The sequence below is a fragment of the Schistocerca serialis genome, chromosome 4 (genome assembly GCF_023864345.2).
Source record: "Schistocerca serialis cubense isolate TAMUIC-IGC-003099 chromosome 4, iqSchSeri2.2, whole genome shotgun sequence".
In the NCBI taxonomy this organism is placed as follows: Eukaryota; Metazoa; Arthropoda; class Insecta; order Orthoptera; family Acrididae; genus Schistocerca; species Schistocerca serialis.
In genome coordinates, this window is record NC_064641.1 from 464,662,515 (window position 1) to 464,688,470 (window position 25,956).

The 25,956-nt window shown below is 43.1% G+C and overlaps 1 protein-coding gene across 1 annotated transcript in view; it reads left to right on the forward strand.

The window, feature by feature from the left end:
- Positions 1-25,956, forward strand: part of LOC126473859 (TWiK family of potassium channels protein 7) — a 440,647-nt gene that overhangs the window by 170,347 nt on the left and 244,344 nt on the right. Inside the window, exon 2 of the mRNA XM_050101187.1 lies at positions 19,820-20,105. Coding sequence (XP_049957144.1) covers positions 19,820-20,105 — 286 coding nt within the window. The remainder of the gene's footprint in view (positions 1-19,819; positions 20,106-25,956) is intronic.

Below are 25,956 nucleotides of genomic sequence, written 5' to 3' on the forward strand. Positions count from 1 at the left end.
GTGTTGTGTAGTATGAAATTTGCTGTTAATGTGAAATTTCAATGTTCAGTTGGGTTACTTCCCTCCTTTTGGTTTCGGTTTGCGTAGACTTTGCTAGTCCCTCTTCTTAATCCAAAGTCATATCGTCCTTATTAATGGACCTTATTCAGCGACTGGGGGCATGTATCGGGTCATAAACCGGGTTCATAATTGTGTATGAACACTAGGACATGTTTTAGAAAGGAGTGACGACTTAGCAAATGCTACTCACAGGGGGTGACCACGACGTTCGGGTTACGGATTTACTTCAAACTTTGTACGCTATCAATGATCTTTCAGGGCAACATAGTGTCCAGGTAGTAGGACGTACCCTTTGGCGATCTCGAAAAAATCGGAAGAGAAGTTTCACGTGCCAGTGATGCACAGGTGCGTTGCGACTCTGAGGACGCGACGGCGGCAGTCATGAAGTTAGCGTCCAAGCTCGTAATCGGTGGGTCGCTGAATGAAGTCCTTCTCACCTACTTTTTTTAATCTCTAGCTTTTTCACCATTAGTCATACTTTTTCGCACATATTACATTTGAAACGTAATATGACGAAAAGACACGTCTATTTGCGTGAAATTTTATTGACTTTCCAATGTTATTTTGCTGTTTACTAAATTCTAGCACTACAACAAATATTATGCCACTTCCATTGGCAAGTTAAAAACTTAATGAAGCGCTTTCGAACTTGTACATATTTGATTGTTCAAGAACGAGAAATTGCTTCTCGTGAAGATACTATTAAAGTACATTCAATTGCACGTCGCCCTTTTTCGGCACTGATAGTTACAAAAATGTTGCGTTACGTATGGTTTGCATTCAAATTGGAGGAAAAAGAAATTTTTCAAAATGTCAACGACCCTGGTTTTTCCTGAGAAACTCCGAAGATGCCTTGGGCGTGTGGGGAAATTGCATTCATTCGGTGTAGTAGGTGCAGTTCTAATTTATTTTCTATGTGCCTATATGAAAAACATCCTGCACCTCGTAATGTGTGAATCACATCCGACTATTAATCGTACATTGCCCTCATTTGCATGTTGTAAGTCACTCCATTATTGAATAAAGTTATTTACATCTTTATTTATCGATATTTGACTTGGGGTTTCCTGGCCTGTCTCTCGTCCTCGAAGCTTGTGTCTGCAGATCGAGACGTTCTTAGTACCTGACCCGATTACACGTATGAGGGATTTCGGAAATCACGACAGGCATACGTTTTGACCTAACCTCGTGCGTTTGGTCGTTTAGTTGTCAATTGTTATAAATATATTTCTTGTGATACTAAAAGCTAGCAAACAATCAAATAACATTGAATATTCAATAAAAGTTCATGCAAAAACGCTTGTCTTTTCATCATATTACTTTTCAAATCTAATACAAATGAAATAATATAACTAACTTTAAACAAAACAAAAATTAAGAAAAACATGATCGGACTCGATCCCGTGATCCATCAATTACACAACTTGAATGTTATCAATGACTGTTGCCTTCTCTTGCTCAAGGCCGCAAAATTTCTCTTACGATTTTGTCGAAATCGCCTAAGTAGTGCGCCTTACTACTTGCACATTACATTGTCCTAAAAGGATCATTAAAAGTTTACAAAGTTTAAAGTGAATCTGTATGTCGAACGTCGTGGCCTCCTCTTGTCAGATGAAGACATGAAAATCACATGCCGCGCTGAAGCAGAGGGCACTATTGCTCTGTAACGAGCTTGGAAGCTATCTTAAATTGCTCACTCCACCCGGTCTGATCAGCCAGAGTCACCAGCGAAAAAGAAATATTCTCAGAAGAGCATTTCATTATTTTTGGCGCCGTATGATGTGCTGTCCTTAAGTTATCAACTTTCCACTGTAAGATGTAAGAAAAACAGCCTAGAAGCTTCAGTGTATGATGTGCGTGTGATACTCAACACTTCGGCGTAGTTCTCTCCCACGTATCGCACACCTCCATTCAGTTGGCTTGACGTTTCTGACTAGTTATTGCACGCTGGCAGCTCGAGCGTCAGCCTGTCTGAGAAGTGACACGTCCATTTGTTTTCCTGCCACTCAGCAACCGTTTGAGGTCGCTCACTTAGAGTTGCAGGCTTTGCGCCCTGTTTGGTTTCCGATTACAGCCGGTAACTGAAATCATCTTTGCTAACAGCGCGTAGATAAACACGGAAAAGGCGGCGCTGCTCGCTTTGCGGCTCAGATCACAAACCAAATACAGGAATCTGCGCTCTGAGACAGGGTGGTCAAGCTGTTTTTTTCACTGCCTTCAACCTGACGCAACATAGAATTTTAGAATGATTATCCCTTTCGTATCACAAAAGAGAGCGAGCATGATTATTCCTGCCGGTGGTTGAGTGCGGAATTCTTTGGATTTAGCGAAGAGCTGTGAAACCGTTCGTTGCTCGATATCGTCGTTTCACTTTCGTGATAGTGCACCCAGGTTTCATCCCCTGTAGCAGTCCTATCCAGAAACCCTTTACCTTCGACCTGGAAACGACGCAGAAATTTCTTACAAACATGGAAGAGGCACCCATCTTGCGTATACTTCATCATGGACAATATTGTTTGCTGAAACGGCACTAATATCTATTTCAGTTACAATAACGCACCTGTTTCCCTCCAGAAGCTCTGTCATTGCGGCAGTGTTATCATTCATCACAACGCGGCTTACAGGTCCGGCCGCGGACCGTCTTCACACAATACCTATATTATGAAGTTATTCCAAGAAATAGCAAGCTGACCTATACCAATAACAAAACTGTAAAAGTGTCGTGTCTGAAGTTTCTCTGTTAACACGTCATCCTCCAAAACTACTAGAACGATTTCTATGGGGGGGGGGGGGGTTTTAAATGGTAAGTTCAGCGTAGCTAGGTGCAACTTAGAGGCTATATTTCATCAAAATCGTAAAAAAAAAGATAACCATACATTAAGAGGGGTGTTCAATGGGTAACGTAACTTTTTTTTATTTTTCTGAAACCAGGTTGATTACTTTCAGGATTCCAGTACACCATATAACACCCACTCTTTTAGCTACAAAACCCTATTTTTTAACATAATCTCCGTTCAATGCGACGGCCTTACGCCACCTTACTGGGAGGCTTGTATGCCTGCTTGGCTTGGTACCACCCCACTGTTAGATGTCGTAGTCAGCGTCTTGCTGCATTAGTAACATCCCCACCATCCATGTATTGCTTCCAGAGGAGTGCGTCCTTCATTAGGACAAACAGATGGAAGTTCGAAGGTGCGAGATCCGGGCTGTAGGGCGAATCCCGGTGGGTACACATCTTTGGGTACCCCAGACTGCTGACGAGCGTGTCAGCACTAACAACAGAGACGTCCAGTTGTACAGCGAGGTGTTTGATAGTGATCCGTCGGTCATCTCGAATGAGTGTGTCAGCACGTTGCAACACTGCTGGAGTCACACAGATGTGTGCGGCCGGCCTGCAAGCGGGAGATCGGACAGGTTTGCGCGGCCTTGTTGCGACGATGACACACGCCTCGTTCCAACTACGCAACGTGACTTTGTTTGCTGCCATCCATGTTTCCGTAGTCATTCTACAAGCGCTTACGAATATCTGCGATGCTCTGGTTTTCCGCCAAAAGAAATTCAGTGATAACACTCTGCATCGAATGCATCACCGTTATAGAGGTTATTTTGAAGGCTACGTACGGCACCAACACGTAACGGAACTTCATGAAATTATACAGGCTGAAGAGGGAATAATCCACGATGTCCCACAACAAATTCTGCATTTTTTCAACCTAAATTGGCAGAGAAAAAATGTGCTGCATTACTTATTGAACGTATTATAAAAATGTGTGTTTGTGTATGTGTGTACACCATTTCCTCCGAAACCACTGGACCGATTTTAACCTAACTTAGTACACATATTACTTACTGTCTGGAAAGAATTGCTGTGGGGGTAAGAACACCTAGCCATTAAAGGAATGGTGATGAAAAAGAATTTTAGGACACGATGCGCGAACACTCGAATTTTTTTCATCCAGTATTTGAGAAAAACAGCACTTTGTGATTTGCAGAAAACTTGAAAAACGTAGCTTCAAGCATTTACGAAAATTTTCCTCCCTTACAAACCCCCAAAACGATGAAAGGATCACTTACTACATTTCCGCTGTTCATGCGGTAAAACTGTCGTATCAGACACGACGCATGACATAAAAATTTATTACTTCTTTGCTATCAACTCTATTCGTAGCACATTCAGCAGACACTATCCACGTTTTACTGCTGAACGTACCTACAAAATTATATCTTTGTACGGCACAGAGAGGGGGGAGTAGGAGATGGACAGAGAAAGGAAAGAGGAGAAGGTGGGCAGGAAGAGGAGGTGGAGGAGGTGTACAAAGAAAGAGGTGGTGGATGGAGAGACGGGGGAGGGAGATAGACATATGGGTGGGGGGGGCAGAGCAGGTGGACAGAGAGAGAGAGTGTGTGGAGGAGGAGATAGACTAATAGAATTGAAATGAATACATTCCCGGTCAACGCCGCGTACTCAGCTAGTACTGCATAAATCAGTTGGTATGTCAACAGTTGTCAATATACACATGCAGCGAATGTGAATGCTCAAACATCAACATAGCGCATACACAAATGTGTGACTGGTATTTCACAGCTCCGTCTGGATTGGAGTGCCATAATTCTTGAAATGCTGCTCTCACGGCGGTGACAATTTGAGGACTGTGAACGGCAAGCAGACTTCTCAGAGCTTCCCAAAGAGCGGTTCACACCTGACTGCTCTCTGTGCTGAATTGTTCACTGTTGAAGACATTACCCCACCTGAAATGCCCTGTATATTTGAGCATAGTCTTACAGGATGAAATCATTTATTACTGCATCGCAACAAGGACGTAAAAAAGCACCGAGAATTTTATCTCTATAAAGTTGCGCAGTTGCGGTTCTATGTGGAAAGTCGTGGAAGCTAGTGCATTTCTCTAAAAACATGTCACTCACAGACACGCCTTGCCTTGTCAGAAGGTGTTCCATTCATGGCTTCCCGACAGACCAGAACACAACTGCTGCCACTGCGCATGCTAAACGGAAGCTTATCTGCGACTAAAATGTCCATGAAGCAATTTTAGTCTCAATACAGACGGAAGCGACCTCAATAGACATGCTCCTTCCTACGATAAGAAGTGACCTGATCACCTCGCATGCCTTCATGAAGAAATCCGCTGTCAGTGTTCGACGACATTGCTTTCCATCGACAACATCAAGAGTATTTGATAAGCGCTGGCATAACCACGATTTTCAATCGATCGAGCTGAACCTTTCTGACGATGAATTTTTGCTCAGCATTTATTACAACTGTCTACAAACAAAATGAAGAAGTAATTTCAATCACCTGGCTATCTCAGAATTTGTTTGACGTGCCTACAGCAAGTAAACTTCTCGTTTGCTTGATCGTACATTGATCGTACATTGATCTTACTTAAACAATCTGGAAATTCCAACTGTCATTCTACCCCGATCTCCAAGTACCATTATATTGACAAACTTGTAGCTGTGTACTAAATACTGACGAAACAAGCGAACTGCAATGCTGTTGATTTGAGGGAGGTAGCTTTGTGCAGTACCGTTGCGGTATCAGGAAACTCGGTTTTCGTGACAATTATTTTATAGTTTCACGAGTTACTATTGTTACTAGGGATCTTTCGTTATATACAGAAGCCTGTGAAGTTGTGCGTAACTGTAATGTTAAAATTAATATCATTGAGATCTTTCATTGTGTTCTTGGCAATTCTAAAGGGGAAACAGCTTGTTTTGGACTATCTCAGATCAATCCGTCACGCGAGTAAATTTAACTACGGCTGAAATGATTCCATGTCAATTTTAGCCTCTTATGGTGCTGTACTAAAACGCAGAAATGAATGAGAATCAAGGAGGAAGAACCTGACGCCAGAAAATGAACTGCTCTTATAAAAAAGTAACGTACCTCCATCGTTCGTCGTCTCATACTTATGAGCTACAGTGAGCTTTCGCACTTAATCGGGACAAATCGTTATGTTTTAATTCCACATCTCGTTAGTTAAAACGAATAGCGTCAATAAACATTCTTTCTGATGGTCGCTAGACATTTGTCTTGATTACTTACCTCCCACGTTTAAAGTCTACTAAAAGCCAACACCCCCCTCCCCCCTCTGTTTACCACAACAGCGATATTCTCACATAACGTTCTGAGAGATCAGAGATTAGATTAGATTAGTTTAGTTTTTTGTTCCATAGATCCGTACTGAGGAGATCCTCGTGGATGTGGAACATATCACTTTCTTTTTTAAGCTGAACTAACAATACTAATAGTATGAGTATATGCAATACATCATTTTTAAGGTGAAATAACAGTACTAATAGTATGAGTATATACAATACATCATTTGAGTCTGTTAAAAAATTCGTCAATGGAGTAGAAGCAGTTGGCCACTAGTAAGTCTGTCAGGCTTCTTTTAAACTGATCTTTATTTGTAACTAAATTTTTTATGTTTGCTGGCAAATTAATGAAGATGAGTGTTCCTGAGTAGTGGACCCATTTTTGAACTAAAGTAAGTGCTTTTAAGTCCGTGTGCAGATCATTTTTGTTTGTGGTATTGTATGTATGAACTGAACTGTTTGTTGGAAAAAAAGATATATTATTAAGGACAAAGTTCATTAAGGAGTAAATATACTGGGAGGCAGTAGTTAGTATACCCAGTTCTTTGAAGAGGTTTCTACATGAGGTCCGTGAATTTGCTCCACAACTAATGCGTGCGTATTACACGCTTTTGGACTCTGATAACTTTTGTTTGACTTGAAGAGTTATCCCAAAATATTATACCATATGACATTATGGAATGAAAGTAGGCAAAGTATGCAAGCTTTTTCATTTTTATGTCGCCTATGTCTGTTAACACTCGAATTGCAAATACAGATTTGTTAAGGCGTTTCTGCAGTTCTGCGGTGTGCTCCTCCCAACTGAATTTATTACCAAGTTGTAATCCCAGGAATTTAAGACTGTCAACCCCTTCTATCTGCTCTTCGTCATACTTTATGCATATGCTGGGTGGAAATCTCTTACAGGTTCTGAATTGCATACAGTGAGTCTTTTCGAAGTTTAATGTCGGTGAGTTGGCTTTAAACCATTTATTAATATCCACGAAAATATCATTAGCAGATCTTTCTAGAACTACACTTGACATACTATTTATTGCAATACTTGTGTCATCTGCAAACAAAACGAACTCTGCTTCTGGCAGTGTAACTGAAGAGAGATCATTAATGTACACAAGGAAAAGAAATGGCCCTAAAATGGATCCTTGTGGGACACCACATGTAATTTCTTCCCATTCTGATGATGACTGATGACTTAATTCACTAGTCCCTTGCACTGACACCCTTTGTTTCCTGTTAGCGAGGTATGATTTGAACCATTTTGCAGCACTGCCTGTGACTAACCTATAAGCCCCATCAAACTTGCCTTCCCTCTTAAGATAACCTAATGCTAATGCGTGTGACGCTGCCGCATTTTGGTGTCTCTGAGTCGAAACGTCGGAATCCATCTACGCAGGTGAAGGGAACTGCTCGATAATCATCACCCAAGCTAATCAGTTAACTCAGGTTACTCACATTTGGATTGGTTCTGCCGTGAGCAAAGAAGATGTTTGCTTATTTTCTAGCTAGACATGTATCACTGAAGTTGCAGCATCATTTTTTTATTGTTTTCTGTATAAAGTTTTCGATGGTAGCAGATGACAAATTGTGAAAAAAATAGCTATGACACAAAGCACAGTAAGCCAAAAAAACAGCTTTTGTTAACAAGGTGTATAAAAGTTTCCGTTATCAAATTGGTAATTGTTTTATAAAAAAAGAAAGTTTTATATGTAAAGATAGCAAAAATTATTTTCCCTTTTATTTAACTGAAAGCAACCAAAAAACGCACTGATGAACTGAAACTTCAGCGAAACATGTCTATGTAAAGAAGAATAAACAATATAGTTTTCCCAAGGTGGAACCTATACGAAAACGAATTTGTTAGTAAACACGAGCGCAAGAGTGATCTTCAACCTCAAAATCAGATCCTCGCTTTAGGAGTGCGTATACTGGGTTCGACAAACTTTTCTCTGGACAATGCCCGCCGAGAGACTTAATATATTGCCCGTGACTGGTACGTAGTGTCGAATGACTAATCATTTTTCACTTACTATTAAACTGAGAGGGGGTACCGTTTTATAGCTATTAAACTAAAGCTATCCTGCGATTTGGGAAGCAAACAATTCTCTGTTCAATCATTCTGTAGTTCACACAATATCATCTTTTAGTGTTTTCGTAGAGTACACAACTCTGCACGTGGCAAGGATTTTAGCTTGCATGTGATAGAAACTGTCGCACAAGTAAGAGTGAGTGAAGTAGTGTACAATAAAGCAGTTCAGTTCGGTGAGAAACATATGCTGTTTTTGTGTTCTTTTTTAAATTCACGGTACGCTCAGTAGCCGCCGAATAGACATATGCAGAAATGCCTGAGAATCAAAATACTGCAGATCTGTACTAAGAAGACGAGGAATGACAAATTCAAATCGACAAGTCAGATTCGCGATCCAGTTACTTCTCTGTACTCAAAACTGGCAATGTGTCGGATTCTATTTCAGTTATTTGTCGACGACAATTGACATAGTAGAAACCACTGAAATTCACATCGCATTTTGCAGTACGGGGCTATGGCGTTCCTTAAACTTGGAGGCAGAGAAGATCTAGCAAACTGCTGCTAGTCAGAGAATTACTGATTTTACGGCATTTACAGGGACTGAAAAATACTTTGAAATGTATGCTTGAATATAAATGTTGATGCTAGCCGCAACTGCAAGTTGCTTTGTGCTATTTGACCACAAACGGCACCCGTGAATGTCCTCAATTAGTTCCAAGTATCAGTCGTGGGCAGAACAATGAGAATTCTGTGTAGTCGTGAGAGCATTACGTCGGAGCTAAGAGAATTCGAACGTGGGATAATTATTGGTGGTCGCATAGTGGGTGCTTCCATAAGCAAGGTAGCCGAAGTGTTCGCTGTTTAAACACACCCCGTATCGAAGATTTAATTTCAAACAGGGGTAACGAAAAACATAAGAAACTAAGTCACAACGTGCACGAATTTTTCAGTCGAGCGATCATGACGGGCAGTCAATGAAGAGAACTGTGACGGAAAACAAAGAGGACGGCGACACCTGAAAAAGTCACTGCAGAAATAAATATCGCACTCGGGAACTCTATCGTCACCAAAACAACACGAAGAGAGCTCCATAAGCAGGGAATCGCAAGATGAGCTGGAATTCCGAAACCACACATCAGTGATGAAAACGTTCGTAACAGGAAAACGTGGTGCCGAAGCCAAGAAAACCAGGACCTACGAGCGAAGGAAGGAAGTCACTTTCATGATGAGTTTTGTTTCACACTGCTTTCAGCTTTTGGCCAATTTTAAGTTCAAAATGGTTCAAATGGCTCTGAGCACTATGCGACTCAACTTCTGAAGTCATCAGTCGCCTAGAACTTAGAACTAATTAAACCTAACTAACCTAAGGACATCACACACATCCATGCCCGAGGCAGGATTCGAACCTGCGACCGTAGCGGTCACGCGGTTCCAGACTGAAGCGCCTTTAACCGCACGGCCACACCGGCCGGCCCAATTTTAAGTCCCAAGACTGAAATATGACTGTGGTCTTGTAATGATTTGGGCAATCATTTCGTGATATTACAACGGCCCCGTGGTCACTCCCTAAGGTCGCATTACTGCCAAGGTTTCTTTGACCATTTTGGCCGATCAGGTCCGTTCCATTGCACAACGTCCGTTCCCCAGTGGCGATACTGTGTAGCAAGACAACACCACCACTGTTAACGCAGCTGGTACGTCCAGGACTGGTTTTGTGAGCACCAGGATGGATTGTTGCACTTTGCCTGGTCATCGCAGCCACCAGATTACAATGTTATTGTGCCTTTGTGGTCTACTTTGGAGAGAAGGTTGCGTGGTCGCTATCCACCCGAACTGGCTACTGTTTTGCAGTAAGACTTCTATAAGATTTCCTTTAAAACCGTACAGGATCTGTAGCTATCCATTCCAGGACGACCGGAAGCTGTTTTTAATCCCAACGGGTTTCCTACACCGTATTAAGTTTGGTAATATGTTGTGTCCACGAGACTCAGAGGGCCATAGACACGGGTTCCCAGCTACATGCCGTGTTTCTTGACTTCAGCAAAGCGTTTGATACAGTTCCCCACAGTTGTTTAATGAACAAAGTAAGAGCATATGGGCTATCAGACCAATTGTGTGATAACAGAAGGTAGCATGTCATTCTCAATGGAGAGAAGTCTTCCGAAGTAAGAGTGATTTCAGGTGTGCCGCAGGGGAGTGTCGTAGGACCGTTGCTATTCACAATATATATAAATGATCTTGTGGATAACATCGGAAGTTCACTGAGGCTTTTTGCGGATGATTCTGTAGTATATCCAGAGGTTGTAACAATGGAAAATTGTACTGAAATGTAGGGGGATCTGCAACGAATTGACGCATGGTGCAGGGAATGGCAATTGAATCTAAATGTAAACAAGTGTAATGTGCTGCGAATACGTAGAAAGAAAGATCCTGTATCATTTAGCTACAATATAGCAGGTCAGCAACTGGAAGCAGTTAATTCCCTAAATTATCTGGGAGTAGGCATTAGGAGTGATTTAAAATGGAATGATCATATAAAGTTGATCGTCGGTAAAGCAGATGCCAGACTGAGATTCATTGGAAGAGTCCTAAGGAAATGCAATCCGAAAACAAAGGAAGTAGGTTACAGTAAACCTGTTCACCCACTGCTTGAATACTGCTCAGCAGTATGGGATCCGTACCAGATAGGGTTGACAGAAGAGATAGAGAGGATCCAACGGAGAGCAGCGCTCTTCGTTACAGTATCATTTAGTAATAGCGAAAGCGTTACGGAGATGATAGATAAACTACAGTGGAAGACTCTGCAGGAGAGACGCTCAGTAGCTCGGTACGGGCTTTTGTTGAAGTTTCAAGAGCATACCTTCACCGAGGAGTCGAGCGGTATATTGCTTCCTCCTCCGTATATCTCGCGAAGAGACCATGAAGATAAAATCAGAGAGATTAGAGCCCACACAGAGGCATACCGACAATCCTTCTTTTCACAAACAATACGAGACTGGAATAGAAGGGAGAACCGATAGAGGTACTCTAGGTACTCTCCGCCACACACCATCAGGTGGCTTTCGGAGAAAGGCTGTAGATGTAGATGTTTTTGGTGTTCCATATTTTCGTTCATCACCTCTAATCCACATCGGAAGATCAATTATTCTAGTTCTCTATTGAGTGCTCAATCCAACTTTCGTTGACGAACAACTGAAATCACATTGAGAATACAGATTATGTTCAGATAGGTTTGCATCTGTTTTTTCATAAAATAATTCGCGCTACAAAAAGTAAATGAAAAGTTATAAAGTTAGGAAAGTCCATCCTCTTAATCTCTGAATGATTCCTTCAGTAATGATAACTGTTCGAATAAACAAGAAATATTATAAAAGATGAGCAATAAAGAGTTACTTATTGCCGTGAGACACGAATGACGATTTTTGCGCAAAGCTTCAGCTTGAGCACACAGCATGGCACAGTATTCTACGTGAAACAGGATCGCACACCTTCAGTAAGCAGAGTGTAACTCTTTTCCCTTCCAGGAAATTCGAGAATGCTTAAAAGCCTGGAGAAATTAAACTGAGCAAAACTTGACAAGTGCCTTAGCAGAGTTCACAAACAATCTGCACATCTGGTCTCCATAGTGTCTACAAGATAGTATTTCTCATACACAAAGCATTCTGTCAATGCTAACGGATAGCGGAATACAAAGCTCTGTAACATGACACGACAGTTCCAGTACACATATATCCCTGTTACCGTTAATCTTTCATCTGTGTTACTGCATTTGCATCATAGTCCTGTTTCTTCAACCTGAGTAACGAAAGACATAACTAAACAGCTTAAATGACCTCGCTCTCGTTCCCGCATATTTACTGCGATAGTCGATTCTCGTAAACTGTTTGAAATTCCACTTTATGGCTCTTCTGTACAGATTAAGTTCAGCTCATCCTTTACGGACTAGACTAAATAGTTTTCCATGCCAAAACATACCATCCACCAAACAGCCAACCTTACGCTATTTTCACGAGATCGCTCACTCGAAAGCTATCGATTTAAGAATTGCTATTCAGTGCAGCTTGCGGAATTCTCGACAGCCATTAAATACTGTGCAATGATACTTTGCCCCTGGTTTATTTTAAAGGGGAATCCAAGATATTTTATGATCCGCACAACTTTCACAGCTAGTGTCCATTTGCTGGTACTTGAAGTGTTTTAAGCAAGTCGACCAACCTCATGGCATTATTCTGTTATAATTTTTCTTTTATGTGATATTTAGAACTACCAATGTCTCTGGAAGAACAGTAGAACGAAGTTGTAACTGTGTTCTCAGTTGTCACTTATTAGAGTTATAATTCTCCGGAAGCCTGTTGTAGGCCAACACATTCACGTTAAGTGTCCGCAGAGGCTAAAGTGTCCAACATTGTAAGTAAATTTAAATTAATAGGATTTATAAATCACGACATTGCAGAAATCAGCGAATCGTACTCGGTGTCAATTTCAGTCAATTGTTACTGAAATATGAAGCGTGATTGGCTCTTACCCACAGTGTACTAGTCTTCAATAAAAGAGGTACCGTTTATGACACAGGTTGCCCGATCTTTATATATGCCATCGATGGTCGTGGTATGGAGGGTCTAAATTCCGTAATAATTAATAAGTGTTCCGCAGAAGTCAATTAACTACAAATTTTGGATTCTGATCGAAGCAGCTTGACATAATACTTCAGGAAAACTTATGGCGGTATTGGATTTAAAATTACTACATGGGCCGTGGAATTGAGTATGCGGAGAGTGTGTACGTAATGTAAATAAGACAAATGAATTAGTCTAATCTGTGCTCAGATATTTCGAGAATCAACTGATCTAAAGGCAACCTGTGATGACTCGACAGACAGGAACGAGTACTCCAAATGACGAGTACTCCAAATTTCTGTCAGCTCGGGCCATGTTTCATGGCAGTAGTCGCTGAATGCTGTGTTTCGCGGATAAATTCTTGACTTAACCACCTTGCTCACAAGAACGGTACAAACCAATGTAAAAAAAAAAATAAAAAGAAAACAGGCGATTCCCTAGTGTCTTCGCTTTCAGAAGACTTTCTTACTGTGTTTTATAGTGGAAGAGTCATACTGTGTGCCTGTGCACTTTGTTGCGATATTTAAATTGCTGCAGATTGTTCTGGAAATAAATAAACGGGAACCTGACCACTCAATATTGGCTGCTCGTCTCTAAAAGGGAGGGCTTGGCACAGATATTTGATCAACCTTATGTTGACCGTGCTGTGAACTTAGCACCGGGCTTGAGAGATCGCTGATGATTGTTAACAAGGAACTAACTTCAGGGTGGCAGTTATAACAATCCACAAATCCGGCTGTACTAGACATGGCTTACATCTGAATAGGATTTGGAAGGAATGGCTGCGAAGCTCATAGCTGACAATACACTAGACGGGTTTGGCTAATTCAGGGCCAAATATCGCTGATAACATCTAGGAGGGCTCTAGATCTTTTTCGGATGTAGTCAGGTAGAGCGTGTCCCTGCTTGACGAAGGTTCCGTTAACGCTGGAAGTTACTTCAGTAAATGGGGAGTGCAGATCAGAAGGCACAGTAATCTTATTTAATCACAATATTATGGAAATTAAAGGTAAAGTAGATAAATTGCTAATTATCTTGACAATGGCAATACCTGTATCTCAGTGCATCATTTATATAGCGAAGGAATACTGAAGTTGAGCCTTGACACCCAAATCCAGCTTACTATGCTTTGCCCCACCACTTCCTTTAGCTCGCTTACCATTGGCTGCCACTGTCCTCTCTTCCATACCTGATGACAGACTGTCCTAGTGAACTGTATCACATTCCGGTTTAATAATACACATTTTAACCAATCGGGCAACATTAATAAAAGGTTTTTAATAGGTAATCATGCTCAAACGTGGATAAAAAGCAATACATACCAAAATGATTTGCTTGTCATAAAATGTTAGGTTAAAAATTCTGTTTCGATGCGTTAACCGATGGTCTTTAATTAGTTTCTTTATCTGCCATTCAGTCACAAAATTTACTCGACATGATAAACATACTCAAATTTAATGCCCAATACTAGGTACTTCCCAGTTTATCATCAAATCATTTCGTTAACATGACAATCTCAACATATATATTTTTAGTATCAAGTAAGGATGGAATTTAGAAATAAGGTGATCTACTCTTGTGTGCTGTGCTGTGTGTATTAAATGTTCGTAAGTTTCCTTTTGTGAAAACTCCACCTCAGTCTAGTTATGAATGACGCGTCTCTATGATAGTGGAGACACTGATGGTCTCTACCTATCCATGGCCGGCTAAACTCTGTTACCTCCATATCTCGCTAAATGGTCTGTACTCCTTTTCGATGCTTACCAGAGTGCATCCAAAATAGCAGTACCCGTGCCCGCTTTCTATGCTGCAAATTCCTCGGTCTAGCTTTCACTCAGAAACGTCTAGTCCTGCGGCATTCCTACAGTAAACCGCCAACATTAGGCTGCAAAGCTCGCAGCTTAGGTTCGTTCTCTCCGTTGTGTCTAGAAATCCTGCATACTCGGTTCGCTAGACAAACAATCAAACAACTCGTACTAATGAGTTTTATTACAACAAGACAAATACAAACAACACTTCTGGTCCTAGCGACCGCTACTAAAAAGTCTGTCAACTGAACTGCAGTGACTGTTGATCTGTAACTGAGCTACGTAGAGATTGGTAATGAACAGGGCACGATGCGTCGGCTAATGAAGTGGCTAACGGTGAAGCTGCTGTCGAAGTGGGGCGCCACCAGTCGGGCCGCTGCTGTGCGTTGTCGTCCTGGAGGGAGATCGGTTATCGTGCGATTGGCTGACCTCTTCTCACGCCCTTCTCTACTCTGCTGGGGCCCATAAGAGGGTGTGGCGGCCATGCATCTTCGCAGCCCAATGTGACTGTGGACTTCTGTCGGAGACTCAACACTCCTGATTAGTGAAGTTGTGCTTAGGCTCGATCCCACGATACTGCGTAACCCTCTACTATTTGTTTACTGTACCCACAACTAAGACGTTCTTCCTTAAAATCATCTTCCAACTGGCTTAAATGTTACTGTCTGGAGAGGTAATCTCTCTCCACTCCTTATTTCGTGATGTTCGCTCCCGTGTTTCCTGTTATTATATTGAAGATATTCAGTTTCCTCCTTTTATTTTTTAGACATCTATTTGTTGTTCCACACAAGTTCCCAAACTTTGCTAATTTCTTCTCCATGTCTTGGTTATATAGTACGTACCGTAGCAACATAAACAGCTAAAAATGTTTGACCTGTTCTATAGTTAACCACAGTTTCTGTTTGTAGAGGATGTTTTCGTTTAAAAGATGTTCATTTTGTCTCCTTTTCTGAAATAGTCAGTTGATACTATTCACAATTCCCCCCATTGTTGGTTGTCTTCATCCTCTGCCAACAATTTGGTGTCAAATGGCTCTGAGCACTATGGGACTTAACATCTGAGGTCATCAGTCACCTAGAGCTTAGAACTACTTAAACCTAACTAACCTAAGGACATCACACACATCCATGTCCGAGGCAGGATTCGAACCTGCGACCGTAGCAACAGCGTGGTTCCGGACTGAAGCGCCTAGAACCGCTCGGCAACACCGGCCCTCACAACTTGGTGTCGTATGCAAATATAATTAAATTCAAACGGGAATTTCTGTTAACCTTATTACCCGTTGAAAATCTGCTTCCATTTCCGGATTGCATCATCTAAATAAATGTTAAGAGGTGTTCGTGAAATACTGAAGTTTTGTCTAGCTCCTTTATTTGTGGTTATAGGCTGTCTCATAATGTATCTAAAACAACAGTCGTGTCTTTGTACAGACACTTTAACCGTTTATTAGGATCTCAGTTGGTCCATTACGACCAAGGAACGTCGGCTGGTACGTACTTTTCAATGTCAATAAACTTTACCAACAGCCATACACTTTAAGACAGTTGATTTTATTCTGAAAGAAACCAGTTTCGGCAATTCATTTTGCCATCTTCAGGCCCCACATGTTTTTTTTTTTTTTTTTCAAAACTACGAACATATCGTATAGCGCCATAAAACTGGATATCGTGAATTCCAATCGTTGTGCAGATGCTTCAAATGTAGACGTGACAGATGGTGGCTATTTTCAGAACATAAAACATTCATGATTAATGTTAGTGCCATTACAGCTTCACACATCGTTGAAATCTGGCTTAAAATGGCAATCCCCGTACAAGACATAGTTAAAAACAGCTTTTCATCGTTCGTGACCAGTGTAATTGAATGGTAGTCATAAAACAAAAGCGTTATGACGTTAAAACTTCGTATGATGTAAATACAGATTGTGTCTATTATTTAGTTTTAACGGCATAACTACTTTCTTTTTATGACAGTCGTTCTGTTACACTCGCCATGAATGACGAAAAGCTGTCTTTGACTATGTCATGAACGGTTCTGTCATTTTAAGAAGGATTTTAACGATGTTTGGGACTGTAATGGCACCAACACTAATCAGAAATGTTTTATGATCTGAAGATGGCTAGATTGTTTGCGCATCTAGTAATCCATCCAGATAAAGATATCACGTGCGATCCTGACTTAATGGGTTTTCAGTCCCTCGCATAAATTTAACAAAATACGTAGTGTTACTTTGTTGTAGATCTAGAGATTATAGAGACAGTTCAAAACGCGCCACGTATTTAAAAATGTGCAACTGAGACTTGTTTTAAATATCAATACAGTTGCTATTTTCCCGTGATGAATAAGCTGGTTATATTGGTATCACAAGTTCTTGGAATGTTCCATTCTTTTCGCTTCTTAGATATTTTTTGTGCAACGTCTGTGATAATAATAAAATATTGATGATGATGATGATGATGATGATGATGATAGTTACTGTAATAATACACTACTGGCCATTAAAATTGCTACACCAAGAAGAAATGCAAATGATAAACGGGTATCATTGGACTAATATATTATACTGGGACTGATATGTCATAACATTTTCATGCAATTTGGGTGCGTAGATCCTGAGAAATCAGTACCCAGAACAACCACCTCTGGCCGCAATAACGGCGTTCGGATAGATAGTAAGCTGTTGTGGAAAGCCCATGTCCAGGATCTTGTTCAGAAACTAAATGCTGCTTTATTTACCGTTAGAACAGTATCTGAAATAAGTGACACTTCAACGCGAAAAGTAGTCTACTTCGCATATTTTCATACGCTTATGTCGTATTGTGTTATTTTTTGGGGTAATTCTTCTGATTCAAAGAGGGTATTTTTGGCTCAGAAACGGGCTGTTCGAGCTATATGTGGTGTATGTTCGAGAACTTCTTGTCGACCCCTATTCAATAGTCTGGGAATTCTAATATTGCCCTCACAGTATATATTTTCTTTAATGTCGTTTGTTGTTAGCAATATTAGCCTATTCCCAAGAATTAGCAGCTTTCACTCAGTTAATACTAGGCAGAAATCAAATCTGCATGTGGAATGCACTTCCTTGACTCTTGTGCAGAAAGGAGTGCAGTGTTGCGCTGCATCCATTTTCAATAAGCTACCACAAGAACTCAAAAATCTTAGCAGAAGCCCAAACTCTTTTAAGTCTAAACTGAAGAGTTTCCTCATGGCTCACTCCTTCTATTCTGTCGAGGAGCTCCTGGAAGAGCTAAAAATTTAACCAAATTCCAGTGTTACATTGTTGATTTTCTTTATTTAAACTTACGACTTGTCACTTGAATATGGTTTTTTTTTTTACATTCCATTTTATCTGTTTCTAATATCGTGTTATAATTTCATGTATTGACTCGTTCGATGACCATGGAGACTTCTCCTTAATTTGGTCCCACAGAACAATAAATAAATAAATAAATAGATACGCCTGGGCATTGAGTAAAACAGAGCTTGGATGGCGTGTATAGGTACAGCTGCCCATGCAGCTTCAACACGACACCACAGTTCATCAAGAGTAGTGACTGGCGTATTGTGACGAGCCAGTCGCTCGGCCACCATTGACCAGACGTTTTCAATTGGTGAGAGATCTGGAGAATGTGCTGGCCAGGGCAGCAGTCGAACATTTTCTGTATCCAGAAAGGCCCGTACAGGACCTGCAACATGCGGTCGTGCATTATCCTGCTGAAATGTAGGGTTCCGCAGGAATCGAATGAATGGCGTATTGTGACGAGCCAGTCGCTCGGCCACCATTGACCAGACGTTTTCAATTGGTGAGAGATCTGGAGAATGTGCTGGCCAGGGCAGCAGTCGAACATTTTCTGTATCCAGAAAGGCCCGTACAGGACCTGCAACATGCGGTCGTGCATTATCCTGCTGAAATGTAGGGTTCCGCAGGAATCGAATGAAGGGTAGAGCCACGGGTCGTAACACATCTGAAATGTAACGTCCACTGTTCAAAGTGCCGTCAGTGCGAACAAGAGGTGACAGAGACATGTAACCAATGGCACCCCATACCATCACGCCGGGTGATACGCCTGTATGGCGATGATGAATACACGCTTCCGATGTGCGTTCACCGTGATGACGTCAAACACGGATGCGACGGATGCGAACCTGGATTCATCCGAAAAAATGGCGTTTTGCCATTCGTGCACCCAGGTTCGTCGTTGAGTACACCATCGCAGGCGCTCCTGTCTGTGATGCAAGGGTGACCGCAGCCATGGTCTTCGAGCTGATAGTCCGTGCTGCTGCAAACGTCGTCGAACTGTTTGTGCAGATGGTTGTTGTCTTGCAAAAGTCCCCATCTGTTGACTCAGGGATCGAGACATGGCTGCACGACCCGTTACAGCCATGCGGATAAGATGCCGGTCATATCGACTGCTAGTGATACGAGGCCGTTAGGATCCAGCACGGCGGTCCGTATTACCCCCTTGAACCCACCGATTCCATATTCTGCTAACAGCCATTGGATGTCGACCATCGCGAGCAGCAATGTCGCGATACGATAAACCGCACTCGCGACAGGCTACAATCCGACCTTTATCAAAGTCGGAAACGTGATGGTACGCATTTCTCCTCCTTACACGAGGCATCACAACAACGTTTCACCAGGCAACGCCGGTCACCTGCTGTTTGTGTATGAGGATTCGGTTGGAAACTTTCCTCATGTCAGCACGTTGTAGGTGTCGCCACCGGCGCCAGTCTTGTGTGAATGCTCTGAAAAGCTAATCATTTGCATATCACAGCATCTTCTTCCTGTCGGTTAAATTTCGCGTCTGTAGCACGTCATCTTCGTGGTGTAGCAATTTTAATGGCGTGTAGTGTAGTAATACCAGCACACAGGGAACGATAGAACATACAAACGGCCGGCCGCGGTGGTCTAGCGGTTCTAGGGGCTCAGTCCCGAACCGCGCGACTGCTACGGTCGCAGGTTCGAATCCTGCCTCGGGCATGGATGTGTGTGATGTCCTTAGGTTAGTTAGGTTTAAGTTGTTCTAAGTTCTAGGGGACTGATGCCCACAGATGTTAAGTCCCATAGTGCTCAGAGCCATTTGAACCATTTTCGAACATCATTACACTAGATCGTGAACAATAAAATTGTGGCAGTGTGATGTAGTGTAAAGAACTGAGGTACATGTATGTCCTGCACTGCGTGGCAGGTGTTCCGGGAGCTGGAGCAGCCAGCGGAGGAGGCGCGGCTGCGCGCACTGGCGTCCACGGTGCGCGAAGAGCGCGCGTGGCTGCTGCAGCGGCTGCACAACTTGACCGCGGGGGCGGGGGCGGACCAGCGCGTGGAGGCGGCGCTGCAGCGCTACGAGGCGGCGCTGGCCGACGCGGTGGGCGGCGGCGTCTCCGTGCCCCCTCCGCCTCCGGGCGAGCCGCCTGTCAGCCGCTGGAACCTGCTGCAGGCCGTCTTCTTCGCATCCACCGTCCTCACCACCATAGGTGGGCCCGCCAGCAGTACTCCTTACTGTCATACTCTACAGGGCGGTTGTAATGAAACTTTCGCTACTTGGGAAGGCCCTCCACGAAAAACGAGTGCAGCGCGGGATTAGCCGAACGGTCTGGGGCGCTGTAGTCATGGACTGTGCGGCTGATCCCGGCGGAGGTTAGTCCTCCCTCGGGCGTGTGTGTGTGTGTGTGTGTGTGTGTGTGTGTGTGTGTGTGTGTGTGTGTGTCTGTGTCTGTCTGTCCTTAGGATAATTTAGGTTAAGTAATGTGTAAGCTTAGAGACTGATGACCTTAGCAGTAAAGTCCCATAAGATTTCACACACATTTGAACATTTTTTTGAAAAACGAGTCGTAGTATGACAATGAAATGTTCTGTATACAACTGTAATATCATGCGGAAGGGAACTAACGAGTAAACCATCGAAAATAACACATTTTAATTTACACGAAAGTGGATAATATTTCTTAACTGCGTACCATGTTTACGTTCCAGGTTACAAATGTTACTAAATGTGACGACCATCTGCATTCACGGCAACCTGGAATCGTAGTACAGATTCCTTCCAATAATTGTTGTTACCGAGCGAAGTGGCTCAGTGGTTAGCACACTTGAATCGCATTCGAGAGGACGACGGTTCAGGCCCGCGTCCAGCCATCTTCATTTAGGTTTACCGCGATTTCCCTAAATCGCTTCAGCTAAACGTCGGGATGGTTCCTTCGAAAGGTGCAAGATCCCCTCGCTTCGAAACTGTTACTGTTATTACTCAGCTTAGCCGCGAGTCTGTAGAGGGTACTATATGTGACGTACAGTATAACTGGTCAGCATTTCCACCCGGAATTTGCGAGTGTAAGTCGCAAGTCACACGTTCCTTGATCCGCCTTGATGGGTCGTGTCGTCGGATTTCCCCCTACCTGTGCGCGGTGCAGTTCTCGTAAATGTCGTCCCGTGCAGATTCTTTATTGGCGCATTGGATGTCCCTGTCGGTGGAAGCTAATTATCTGAAATTGCTGTCGATCAGCTTTGGGGTATATATTTACTCGAAATTAACATTCAGAATGCCGTAATATCACTTTTATTCCTATTAGATCAATAATGAAACACTCATGCCACAAACTACTCGTAACCGAGAGCATACGAGCGAGGTGGCGCAGTGGTTAGCACACTGGACTCGCATTCTGGAGGAAGACGGTTCAATCCCGTCTCCAGCCATCCTGATTTAGGTTTTCCGTGATTTCCCTAAATCGTTTCAGGCAAATGCCGGGATGGTTCCTTTGAAAGGGCACGGCCGATTTCCTTCCCAATCCTTCCCTAACCCGAGCTTGCGCTCCGTCTCTAATGACCTCGTTGTCGACGGGACGTTAAACACTAACCACCACCACCACCGAGAGCATGGCTACCATCGAACAAGACAGGAAGAGCTCTTAACGCCGACTGCCGACTTTGGCGCGCAGTCCGTATCTCTTACTAGTTTCGTCACAGTTCGTGGATTTCCGATCAAGTTCGTACTTACTAAGATATGCATTAGTTAATGAACGGGTGTGAATTTTAACGAGGCAAAATTATGATAAATATTTTTAAACATCCAGAGGCTCCTCCTAGTATTCATGTTGTCATAAATGACTTTAATTATTAAATATAAGTAAACAAAATCGGTGACTTTGGCGCCAAGATGGCGATACTTCCCGTCATGTATATTTCCCAGGCTGACGCTTGTTGCTACGGTCCAGCGCCGAGCCCCACCCCACTACGCGCGGCATATGGTCGCTTCGTCACCTAGCCAGCCAGCGTGGGAAATGCTCTCCGACTCATTGCCGGCTACGGACTACAGCACTTCCTAACTATCGTGAATACATCAAATAAGAGACAATAATTTATTAAAACTGGTAAAAATATCTTCCTCACGTAAGAGGCACTGTACAAAGGGCACGTCCGACTTCCTTCACCATTTTTCCCTAACGGGATGGGACAGATAACCTCGCTTTTTGGTCCCCTACCACAAATAAACCAACCAACCAACAATCATTCACGGCATTTTTCGAACGTTCGACCATGCAATGTTCGGGTGTCGTGAGAAAGCTCGTAGACTGCTTAAAGATCGCTCATTACGTCCAGCATTCTCAGCCATGGCTTCTGTAACTTCAACAATTTAGAGGCGCAATTGGCCGTCGGCCTTTGTCAGGAGCAAATTCCTAAATCGCCAGTTAATTCCCACTTACGAATCATGTTCTTCAACGCACGGTGCGGGAAGTGACCTCCACGTATTCCTATAAGGCGTCGATACTATTCAAGAGTGGCAGCGCTATTTCTGTTTCTTGTCCGGACGCATGTTGACTGTCTGCAAAATGTAATACACTCTGATGCTCGTTTCAACCATTCGTCGCTATAGCAGTACCGGCGCCTAGCGGCAATTCATGACACTAACACTACTAACAATGCAAATCCCTCAGCGCATATTCTGAACATCATTCCTATCAAGTTGGTTACCTGGACGGTAAATAGCCTTCCTTCTACACTGGATCAAAAAGCGAAAGGTGAATTAGAACCACCCTGTATATCACTAAATGGCTAACCCATTTCATGCTTCAAGTCCAAGTTGCAGATTGCCTATCTGAAGTCTTCCAGGACCAACACACATTTGATTTTCAGTGTTTCGTATTATTACTAACCGAATTTAAAAAATTAATATGCTGTCATAACCTAGTCATTGAGATCTATAGACTTACGTTAAAGGTTCAATTTGTCAAAAAATATTAGAGTTGGAAAACGTCTATGTGTCGTGAGGCAGCGTAACTTGTGACGCGGTAATTACCCAGACTACATGACCCACTACCAGAAGGTGAGGACACTTTGCGACTTCCAAAAAACTTTGCACATTATTTCGATCCATTGCAAGACTTCTCCCCCCCCCCCTCCCCCCCCCCCCCATCCACAGAACCATAGGAGGAGATAAGCTAATCGCTTGCTACATTCTTGTTGCTCTTGCTGTACAGCCTCAGCATTAGACATTACATATTAATTTATTACTTCTTTACTATTAGCTGTCTTTGGAGGGTATTCTACAGACAGTATCCAAATATGCCACTGAATTAACATGCGAAATTAATAACTGTACGACACGTAGTTCAGGAGATACGTCATCAACATTAAGATGCATGAAAAACTAATTTCTGCTTAAAATGAAGCGCAACCTGCCCGGACGTTACTCATCCATTGTTTCTCAATGAGAGCACTGAGCCACTTCCAGCGAAGCTTAAACATAATTTTAAACTTTTTCTGAACTCTTTCCAGCTTACATGCGTAAGGTCAAATACTTAACACCCAACTCATTTGTAAAGTAATTAAACGTTTGGAGCTGTTTTACAAACGGCGGTTCGATTCTTTAAACCAGGCATAGGTAACCTTAGTTGAGCTGCGGGCCATATTCACATAATTAAGCTCGCGGACTACGTTGTCACGTGTCGCAACAACAGCGCTCATGGTCCGTACAATCAAAACTATAGTGTCTGTGAAGTTAATGTTTATGGGGGGACATACCGATGTGAATGGCACCCTGCTGCCGTTGTTCAAATACACACATTTTACGAGTAGTGGTAATTCTCGTGCCATAGGCGCCCACTAGCAACGTTGGCGATCTATCAATAGACGTAGGCAGTAAGCAGCAAGTAACGTGTGTGTGTGTGTGTGTGTGTGTGTGTGTGTTGTCAGAACTGATCCAGAGGAGAAAATACTTCTCCTCACACCCCTCGAACGTAGCGAGCTGTTTCCTCCATTCTCCGCAAGCACATGAGCACTTCACGTTCAGACTAGGAACGTGTTTCTCTTTGTTGTTCAGAGCCATCGGTGGCAAAATGGCACTGCGCACGCACAGGGTAAGCTAAACTTTCACTGGTCTGTCTAATGAGCCGCAAACTCGAGGCGAGCCGAGCGTCGGCTGATATAACAGAATATAGGTCCCGTGCGGGATACGCCTTGCTGTCTCCCACGATTTCTTCCGCGGGACGGACTGAAACCAACCCTTGGCCGAATCCGGCCCACGGATCGCCGGTTGTCCACCCGTACCGTGTTACACTCGGTAGTTTTCTGGTAGCACACTATTTAATAAGAACCAACGCGAAGAATTTGCTCAGTAAACGAACTTCTATTTCAAGACTGGCATCTTCAAATCCCCAAAAGCTACTGTCTCGATATGTTTAGCTTTTATTTACGACTGGCTTCAGCCAACATGAGATCGACGTAACAGTTCTTTACCGAATGGCCAAAAGTCATGGGAAGGCGTTGTGACAAGATTCGGTTGTCGCTTACCGAAGCCCCTGCGCAGAGCTGTGTTCGGAATCATCAGTGCCATAGACTGAAGCTGTGGTGCGGATTCTATAAGAGAAAATTTTGTACTAACTAACCCGTAAAACTTGCATTCCAGAGCAATTAAAAAACCCAATAAGCAGCGTTAAGGTTTACCGTTTAATTGTACAAAATTACATTATTAATTTAATGAACTGATGAGAAATGAGTTTAAAAATTGTATATTTGAAATCATAAAAGTATGAAAATGATTCAGAGAGACAGAGACAGAGACAGAGAGACAGAGACAGAGAGAGAGACAGAGAGAGAGAGAGAGAGAGAGAGAGAGAGAGAGAGAGAGCGCTGTATGACCAAGCCAAAACCAGTTTTTCAATTTGAGAAATGATCTGTCGCAACTACGTATCAGGACAACTGAAGGAAGGTAATAAAGAACCAGATTTAAACATACTAGCTTCAAATGTAGTAATTACGGACAGAATCTCATTTACGAATAGTCATCTGAAAATGGTTTTGCTCACCTTCAGTTTAATATTCACGTCAGCGGACTATGTCAAATGCGGCATGGATCCGTTACAGATCATGACTAAAGAGCGCCACCAGAGACGCGGAAGGCAGGCCTTGTGGCTCACAACAACGGACTAAGCAAGCGGCCGCGACTTTGTGCTACATAGTGAGCCGTATGAGTATAACTTAATCTACACTCCTAGAAATTGAAATAAGAACACCGTGAATTCATTGTCCCAGGAAGGGGAAACTTTATTGACACATTCCTGGGGTCAGATACATCACATGATCACACTGACAGAGCCACAGGCACATAGACACAGGCAACAGAGCATGCACAATGTCGGCACTAGTACAGTGTATATCCACCTTTCGCAGCAATGCAGGCTGCTATTCTCCCATGGAGACGATCGTAGAGATGCTGGATGTAGTCCTGTGGAACGGCTTGCCGTGCCATTTCCACCTGGCGCCTCAGTTGGACCAGCGTTCGTGCTGGACGTGCAGACCGCGTGAGACGACGCTTCATCCAGTCCCAAACATGCTCAATGGGGGACAGATCCGGAGATCTTGCTGGCCAGGGTAGTTGACTTACACCTTCTAGAGCACGTTGGGTGGCACGGGATACATGCGGACGTGCATTGTCGTGTTGGAACAGCAAGTTCCCTTGCCGGTCTAGGAATGGTAGAACGATGGGTTCGATGACGGTTTGGATGTATCGTACACTATTCAGTGTCCCCTCGACGATCACCAGTGGTGTACGGCCAGTGTAGGAGATCGCTCCCCACACCATGATGATGCCGGGTGTTGGCCCTGTGTGCCTCGGTCGTATGCAGTCCTGATTGTGGCGCTCACTTGCACGGCGCCAAACACGCATACGACCATCATTGGCACCAAGGCAGAAGCGACTCTCATCGCTGAAGACGACACGTCTCCATTCGTCCCTCCATTCACGCCTGTCGCGACACCACTGGAGGCGGGCTGCACGATGTTGGGGCGTGAGCGGAAGACGGCCTAACGGTGTGTGGGACCGTAGCCCAGCTT